Below are 9868 nucleotides of genomic sequence, written 5' to 3'. Positions count from 1 at the left end.
CAAAAGTCGCAGATTCTAAAAACATATCTTACTGACAATCGTTCCTTCATCCCTCATTGACTACAAGGACGTGGCTGGCACCGTTATTTTTTTTCTTTTTTTCAAGAGAGAGCATCTGTTTTGTGCACTAGGAATGTGTTGCTAATCCCTGCCTCTACAACTATTGGCGAGGTAGAACTTGTTCTACTTAGTCACTCCAGCGATTGTGGGATTCAAAATGCACACAAACATTTATGCTTTATAATGATAACATGATATTATTTAGAATTATATAAATATAGTTATTTGAATTCTGCGTTTCGGGTTCTACAATTTTAGGTGGATATGAGTAGTCAACTAAGCTAAACTAAGCTGAGCTTGAACAGGACTACTTGGTTTGTGAAAAAATTTTAACTTCATGGAATATTAAAAAATCAACAACTGTCAATTTTGTTTCTATCTATTTGTTTTGTACCAGACATGTTTAGAGTCCATCAATTTTAAACAAGTTTGCAGTATCGCAAAGTACCTATGTCTTCAACCGTTGTCTGTCGGCTGGCCAGTTGATTTCCGCCTTCCAACAGCTGATACAGTGCCTAGGTGGCACCTCTTCGCTTCTGCGCATGTCCCGACAACAGGAAGAAGGTATCTGTCTCCCGTCTTTGGGCCGCCGTGTCTCCTTCTATTTCTGGACAACGAACGCCGAGATGAAATCTGCGAGATTTGACAGACTCCGTGCTTTGACAGTTGTTGCTATCGGATGATGTGTGCCTGTTGGCAGGATTGTTTTTCCATCTTTTTTCGGGCCTGTCTCGTGATAAAAGATAATATCTGAAATTGGTTTGACGGAAGTATCTTGTGCCAACTGGAAAAATAATTTATTTGATTTCAGTGTTTCTGTGAAGCCGATGGCGAGAGAAGTATAAAGTGTGTATCTCGTGTTACTGGAATCTACGAAGAAGTGTTCAACTATTGTGTTTAAAAAAATTGTAGCCTTTCTGAAATTTAAGAATTTTTAAAACTAATTTTAAGTTCAAACGAAGATTCGCATACATAAGCGTTTAAGTGAATTTAATTGAATTAAGAGCTCCTATCATTAAGTGTAGTAAACACGAGTAGCGGTGTAACAGAGGAGAGCAGTAATTATCACCTTAATAACAGTCATTAAAAAGGGTTTGCTAGTTAGCTGCCTTCGGATTAGTTCAATATCATGAGACGGGACGAGAGTTATCGGAGGATTACCCGGGAAAAGGTGGTCGTCCGCGGGAATACCACCATCAGGACGCTGGACTCGACGGTGTCCTTTTTGCCGCTGCTGGATTCGTAAGTGCAATTTTATATATGTTTCTCATTTGTTGCTCGTAATCAACTTCCATACATTTTTCTGTAAAAACATTAAAATCTTCAACTCTTTAAATTGAATGGTTGCCTAATTGAGTAATTTCAATATATACCTTTCATAAATACTCGAATGCTGATACAATTCCTTTGCAAATTGAGGCTCTATCTCTGGTATATCAATTCGATTACACCGAATTTCACCTGGAATCCATAGGAAGACCATATTTCAAGAATAAAAAATTCATGACCTCAAGACGCCTCCGAGCCGGCTTACAAGCTAGTACAGAGTGGAAGGAGGCTTGTAGATTGCTTACGAATGTTGTTGCTATCTCTAGTTTGCAATTCCCAGCTCCAGGAAAGGTACGCTGAATGAATTATTTATTTAATTTTGTTTGGAGTTATCCGCTTCCTTGCAAACGAGAAAAACAACGTTGTTAGGTACTGGCCATAAAGAACGATAGAACGTTAAGTAGTTATAGTAAAAAATTGCCTCTAGACTTGCACGACTGAATTGATGGATGGTACTTATTTTAAAAGGGTTTGAGTTCAGTTTTTAAAAAAATATTCTCAAATATTTTTGTTTGAATTTCGATTGATTTATAGGAATTAAGTTAGACTCCCTTTTAACATATACGTTTATTTTTTTTAATATGTCCGTATTAGTCTTTTATTCATTACATTCAAGTTATATTATTAAAGTAAATTAAGTTTTCAGATCATTTATGATCAGTTCAACTCTTTGATTCAGTAAATTCTATCCATTGTTTAACTTACTTAAATTTACTATAGCAATAAAGTATTAGAGATATTTAGGAGAATATCTTGTAGAGCAAAAAATGTTCAAACTTTAGCCTAAATCTTAAAAATTTACTTAATTGTACAGACTGCATCGATTTTTCTCCGAAGTTAAGATGATTTTGTTGGCAATCTCTTCGATCGATTCAATGCCCGCAATCCGATGAAGATCTTCGGTGCTGTGCCAAGGTGGAAGCCGCAAAATTATTTTCAGAACTTTGTTCTGAATCCTCTGGATGGCTTTTTTCCTCGTCGCGCAGCATCTAGACCAAATCGAAACTGAATACATTATCGCTGGTCGGAACACCTGTTTGTATATGAGCAACTTATTCCTCAGGCACAGCTTTGATTTCCTGATGATAAGAGAATAAAGAGATTTAGTGTATTTATTACATTTAGATTGAATATCTTCAATGTGATTTTTAAAAGTAAGATTCCGGTCAAGTGTGAGTCCCAAGTACTTCACGTGATCAGACCATTCTAAAGAAACCCCATTAAAAGTTATGGAATGATTTTCATTAGGTTTTAAAAAATTTGCTCTTGGCTTATGGGGAAATAAAATAAGTTGAGTTTTGGAAGCGTTAGGAGAAATTTTCCACATTTTCAAGTAATTCAAAAAGGAATTTTGTTGCAATCTACTGCGTACCACCCGTATATTCCGACCTTTGGCTGAAAGCAAAGTATCATCAGCAAATAATCTTCTACCTTTTCCTTCTGGTACATCAGGAAGATCAGAAGTAAAAATATTGTATAAGATTGGCCCAAGTATACTGCCCTGAGGGACACCAGCTCTAATGGGTGTCCTTTCAGAGCATGAATTTTGATAGCTTACTTGTAAGGTTCGGCTAGTCAAATAATTTTGAATAATTTTGGTGAGATATACAGGAAAATCAAATCGAGCTAATTTAGCTACTAAACCATTGTGCCAAACTCTGTCAAAAGCTTTTTCAATATCTAGAAGAGCAACACCAGTCGAATAATCTTCAGATTTGCTAGCGTTAATCATATTAGTTACACTCAAAAATTTATGTATAGTAGAATGTCCATGACGAAAATCAAATTGTTCATCAGGGAAAAAGGAATTCTGATGAATGTGAATCATCATTCTATTCAAAATAACTCTCTCAAATAGTTTACTTAAAGAAGGGGGCAAACTAATTGGTCGATAACTTGAAGGCTCTGAAGCACTTTTTCCAAGTTTCAAAGTTGGAGTTACTTTGGCATTTTTCCATTTATTGGGAAAATAAGCTAAGTGAAAACATTTCTTGAAGATTTTAACTAAAAAATTTAATGTGCTTTCAGGCAACTTTTTAATAAGAATATAGAAAATCCCATCTTCCCCCGGGGCTTTCATATTTTTAAATTTTTTGAAAATCAATTTAAGTTCATCAATATTTGTCTCACAAGAACTTTCAAATACATTTTGTTTAGAAAGAATATCATCAAATTCAAGGGAAATTTGAGCATCAATTGGACTTACAACGTTTAACTGAAAATCATGAGCAGACTCAAATTGTTTGGCTAATTTTTAAGCCTTTTCTGCGTTAGTTAAAAGAAGGAATTGGCTTCTTGGGCTTTTTCAGAATTTTAGGTAATTTCCTTGGTTAAAGGCTTTGAGTAGGGTTTTATGTCCTCTACTGCTTTTGCAAAATTTTCATTACGTATAAAATTTAAACGACGTTTGATCTCTTTTAGAAGGTCGCAATAAATAAATTTCAAATAAGGATCCCTAGTTCGTTGATATTGGCGTCGACAAATGTTTTTCAGTTGTATCGAAAACTGACGATCATCATCGATCGAATGTTGATTAAATTTATGTTTAACTTTGGGTATTGAAGCGGCTTTAGCATTGACTCTTGAAGTTGTCAAATTTTCTACAGCCAAATCATTATCTTCTATTGAACTCAGTGGAATGTTTACATCTAAATAACGTTCAATAAAATTCCTATAACGCTCACAGTCAGCTTCTGGAAAGTTAAAAGTTGATTTTAAAGGGTTTTCAGTGGGACTTGGGTTAAACAAAGTTACTGGAAGGTGGCCTGAATCGAGGTCCGCATAAGTAACTGAATGACTACAATGCTCGCCTAAATCCTTTAGAACCAAATCTATTGTGGAAGGATTTATAATCGAAGAGGAACAAGTATGCCCATTAGGATATTCAACAGTATAATAACGTGCAGAGCAGTTATTAAATAAAATATTCCGATTAAAATTTGATGAAATATTATTTCATGATCGGTGTTAAATCAAATAATTAGAATTGAATCAAGCTCACTGAAAAGTAATTTTTTGGACCAGTTATAAAAATAATGTTGTTCTTTCCCATCGAGTTTGATAGACCAAATGTCTAGCAGCATTATTGGTGTGATTTGAATTTAAATCGGAAGTTGAGATGAGCAGGAACTCAGCGGTGGTGTATTCTAGTACCGTAGTCCGGGGTAAGATTGATTACTGTTTTCAATATTTTTCGATTATTTTTTCTGTTAAGGGGAATGTGGCATGTTTCATATTTTGAAAACCAGTACTGGACTCCTTTGAACGTATGGTTGCAGGAATTTACTAAACTACTTTAAATTTGATTTTTTTTTAACATAGCGGCCCACCACACTCCCCCATACCAAAGGCTCCATTGAGCCCCCTGGTAATGGACGCTACTGTTCTCAGCACGTCTGGCAGCAGAAACAACAATAAAAAATCTAATACGCGACGCGAGCAAAACATAACTCGTGCTGAGAACTCAAAGTTTATAGTTTAATGCGAGGATATGTGGCGATATAAGTTAAACTAATTTATACTTTGAATCCCAGAGATTTCCTTTAAAGAGATTCATTTTTAAGAAAATTTTAAATAATTATATAAAAAGTATAACTAAAATTAAAAGATTAAAATTAAAAGATAAAGTTATAACTATAATTTTACAATAATTAACGCTACAAATTTACAAAAATAATAAAGGCTAGCTTTGTTCGGCTTGTTTTACGGACTTAATTTATCTTTAAATATTTGGAGCAATTTGACTTTGAAATGAATCGTGAATTGATTTCTTTTAATCCATTGAGTAGGGAATTATATTTTGTTGGTCCAATAAACGATATCCTTTTTTGTCCTAAGGAGGTTGAGGATCGACAGCGTTGGAGATGATTTAAGTGACGAGTATTATGTGTTCGTATTCCCGTTGTGAAACGTAGGTTTTGATTAGAAGTTGATGAATGCAGGTTATCAAAAACATACAATATCGTTTGGAGATCACAAAGATCTGATAAGGGTAAGATATTATGGACTCTGGATGAATAAATAAGCCTAGTTGGATGCAGCAAAGGAAGATTGTACATATTTTTCAAGCATCTATTTTGCAAAGTTTGTAGTTTATGTAAGTGTGAAAGAGATGCTCGTCCCCAGACTGTTGTAAGATAGTGAAATAAAGAGTGAATGAATGCATAATAGAATTTTAAAAGAACATGTTGTGGCACGAAGTTCTTCAATCTCCAGAGTACACCACAGAGGGGAGAAATTCTTTTTTCTAAATGTTGTATATGACAACTCCAGAAAAGAGTACTATCTAAATGAATACCTAAGTATTTGAAGGTTTTCACCTCTTGTATGGCAAACTGATTCATATGTGGATCCCTGTGTTGTGATATTACTTTCCTGGATGAATGGAATAACATGTATTTAGTTTTTTCGTGGTTTAAAGAGAGCAGATTGCTATTGAAAAATGTAGACAGCAATTTCAAATCATGTTCCAGGTTTTCGATAATAGTATTGGGAGACTTTCCTGTGTAAAATGAAGCAGTATCATCCGCAAAAAGCCGCGCTGTACCAATAAGGGGAAGATTACAAATGTCGTTAATGTAAATTAGAAAAAGTAAAGGACCTATGTTACTGCCCTATGGAACCCCTATATTAATATTTCTGAGTTCGCTCGCTATTCCTTCAACCACAACAAATTGTTTCCTGTCGTTCAAATAACTTCGAATTATGTCATTTGCTTTTCCCCTTATTCCGTATTTGTTCAAGTTTTCTAATAAAATTTCCTGATTTAGTGTGTCGAACGCTTTTTTCAGGTCCAAAAATAAAGCTCCGACAATATTTTTAGAATCAACCTTTGTTATAATTGAGTCAGCTTGTTCAGAAATAGCTATAAGAGTGCTGGAGCCTGCTCTGAAACCGTATTGCATTTTGTATAAAATATTATTACAACTAAGAAAACTCATGATTCTGATTACTTATATTTTTTCGAACACTTTGCTGAAGACACTGAGCGTAGTAATTGATCGATAGTTGTTGACATCTTCTGAATCACCTGATTTGAATGTTGGGGTTACTTTCGCTACTTTAAGGCAATCTGGAAAACATCCTGTCTCAACTATTGAGTTGAAAAACTTTGCAAGAATATGTGAAAAAAGCTGGTTGTTATTTTTAATAACACTTGTTGGGAAACAATCCGGTCCACAACTTTTTTTGTTTTTGAGGCTCAGTATTACTAATTTTACTTCATTTTCATCTGTTGGTTGAAGGAAGATTGAATTCCTTACCTCGTTTATATTGGACAAAGCATCAAACTCAGATTCATTTGATATTTCCTTGGCAAGGTCCAGTCCAATTGAAGAGAAAAAACAGTTAAATTTGTTACCAAGCATTTTTTTTGTCAGTTATGAGGTTTGGGCCTACGGTAAGTTTTATTGATGGAGAATTGTTGGATCTCCCCAAAAGTTGGTTTATATTTTTCCAAAGTTTCCGACATCCATGGACAGTAACTACCTTTCATGTTTATTTTTTTCGATATTGTTTTAGTACACCGTTTGATTAAGTTATTGTATGTGGTTGAGATTTCTTGAATGCCGCTGTTCACGTTGCCTGGGACAAACCCAGCAAACATGAAATCGCATTAAAAATGATAACTCAAGTCATTAAAAACGTTACTGCGAATCGCAATTCCAACTAACGCAAGTAAAATGTCGTAAAAATCGTTACTTGAAGACATATTAAATGGTTTTAATCGGATATGAAAAAAAGTCCGCCATGTTTGCAGATTTTGAAGACGATTTCGTTCCTTTTTTTCTCCCGCGTGGGTCAAAAGAGAGAACAGCTTTGTTTTTCTCTTTGCGACCAGCAGTGCAACCAGATTGCTAAAAATCAGGTGGTGTATTTGCAAGAATTGCCCAATGACAGAGGCAGCAAATATTGTCGCTGGCAACAGTTCGCATGCGTTGAGAGAAAAAAACTTGTGCTCTCTTGCATTCTTTCAGTATGTTTGAATATGGTGTCGAAATCGTATACTCTTATCGCTTTAGCCAGAAATTGAAAATTTGTATGTACAGACCCCGTTCGGTTTTGGCAACATTCGATTTTGGCAACATCTGATTTTGGCACATGTGCCAAAATCGAACGGTTTTTAGAAACAACATTACCTTTTAGATTTCGTTATAACAGGACAAATTAAATTTAGACAAACACCATAAATACGATTTTATGTTCTGAAATAGTGATAAATTGCAACAATAAAAACCAAATAAATTTTAAAATTTTATAAAGTACTCAAAAATGACAAAAAGATGAAAAATTCAAAAAGTTAAAAAACAAATTCAAACAAAATACTGAATATGACAAAAAACAATTAGAAAATGATGAAGAATGACAAAAACAGCAAATATGACAAAAGAAAACAAACATTATAATGTTTTTGATGATAGTAATAGTTATTTAGAAAAATAACTGAAAAACATGATGAGAAAAATACCTTTCGATTTTGGCAACATTCGATTTTGGCAACACAAAATGTACGGGCGTGTTGCCAAAATCGAACGGGATCTGTATATTGCCTCCAATTTGGTAGGTAAATGCTGTTTTCTCGTGTTTCATACGATCATTCTATAATGTAAATGAAACGTATAACAAAATTGTTAAGAAATATACCTACAAAAATGTTTTCTGGGAAGGTTCTAAGGTAGTTCGAGAATAATTCATTTAGTTTAGCGTGATCCGTAATCTCTCTTGTCAAGACCGTTTTTTGTCTTTTTTGCAACATTTCAAAAGACGTGAGAATCTGCAAATGATCACTTACGTCTGAAAAGATGGTATCATTTTTAATTTGTTCTAAATCTTTTACTTTGCAAATTACATGGTCTAAAATGTTTTGACTTTTGGGCCTTGTTGGGAAACAATTTGCACAGGCAAAGCTAAAAGACTCCAACAAAGTTTTATATTTACATACAGTATTTGTATTAACTAGATTTACAGGAACATTTAAGTCGTCAACAATAAGACACGAGTGTTTATCAGGCACATATGAAAGAAGAGATTCAACTTGTTCACACAACGAACTAAACGGATACGCAGGTGGTCTGTAAATTCCATGAACTTCGACAATTTGACCACAATGAGATATTTCGACACTTATTCTATGAAAACCATCCAGGAAAGGATTTAAAAATCAATTTCGTCTTTGTTTGGAATTCGATACTTTTAGGTAACAATGATCAGTCTCTATTTTGACGGATTTAACGAGTTTTCTTAATCCTAAAAGGATACAAAACACCTTCACAATATTTACAAATGCTAGTTTATCAGTTGCTATGACAGTTCGGAACAAACTCAAATGATATAAAACAAATCATGAAACTCTACAAAATTGAACACAACACTTTCGGTGGCTCAAAGATACTAAATTTGTAGCTTTTGACATTACTAATTAAAAGTAACGACAAAAAATGATATCTTTCCTTCTTTCATTTCCCTAGGCCCTCGCACTATTCCCCTTTAATTTTTTCTTTCAAACTTTACTGGTAGGGTTTCTAGCCTTTTGTCCTAGACTGACTTACTGTTGGAAAATGTCCTCATTTTTTTTAAATCAAAAATTTACCTCAAAATACAACAAAAACTACACCAAAACAATATATTTACTAAGGAAAAAAGTTTAACTCTCACATAAATCAATCTGCTGCTTCTAAACGCTTTGATTTCATCAGGATGGGTGTTTGTTTGCGAGCCTTCGAAATAAAGGATATTTCAAGATTTTGAAATTACATGTTTACTTCAATTTGAAATTTTCAAAAACAATTCAAGTTTTTCCCAATTTTAAACTCAACTTATAGTTTTTTCAACGTAGAAAAAAGTTATTAGATATTTGAACTTTAGACTTAATTATTGATGATTATGTGGAAAAATTTCATGTAAAACCGGAAAGTCTGTACAGGCCAGAAATTTGAACAGAATTTGGTTTTAACTTCAAGAAAGTGCTGCCATCTACGATTTGAAACTGGAAAAAGTGAAGCTTACGGACAAAAATCGAAGTTTTTGAATTCTAACCTATCTATCCTGATTCAAAATCAACCCAAATCGTATTTTCGTCATTTCACATCATGTGAAAGAAAAATGAAGCAGTTTGATAAAGTACCGTCAAACGGGGCATCATGCAACAGCGGGGTTCGATGCAACATTTATATAACACTACATTGAATCAATTTTTAATTTAATGTATTGTAATAAAGTTATCTTTTAATGATAACAAAATGATGATGACATAATTTCTCGCATCTTAAGCTAGTTGTCTTAAGTTTTTTATTTTATTGTAAAATTTGAAAAATCTTATTTGCTCGATGTACAAATTTTAACATTTTTTGATGCCGAAAAAAACTTTACCCAGTATGACGGATCGGCTTGATAAAATTACCTACAAACTTTTTACAGATTTACTCATATTATACCAACATTGTTGGTGTAAAAATATGTTTCGAACAATCACCCAATTTTT

General features: G+C 33.7%; 1 protein-coding gene across 1 annotated transcript in view; it reads left to right on the top strand.

Annotated features, from left to right (window-relative positions):
- The first annotated feature begins 727 nt into the window (after positions 1–727).
- The window catches only part of LOC129757175 (katanin p60 ATPase-containing subunit A-like 1), a 63601-nt gene continuing 54460 nt past the window's right edge, over positions 728–9868 (top strand). Inside the window, exon 1 of the mRNA XM_055754309.1 lies at positions 728–1302. Within this exon, the coding sequence (XP_055610284.1) occupies positions 1190–1302 (113 nt within the window). The 5' untranslated portion in view covers positions 728–1189. The remainder of the gene's footprint in view (positions 1303–9868) is intronic.

Source organism: Uranotaenia lowii, chromosome 3, assembly GCF_029784155.1.
Source record: "Uranotaenia lowii strain MFRU-FL chromosome 3, ASM2978415v1, whole genome shotgun sequence".
Lineage (NCBI taxonomy): Eukaryota > Metazoa > Arthropoda > Insecta > Diptera > Culicidae > Uranotaenia > Uranotaenia lowii.
The sequence above is the reverse complement of the archived record's forward strand: the minus strand, read 5'-3'. Positions and strand labels throughout refer to the sequence as shown.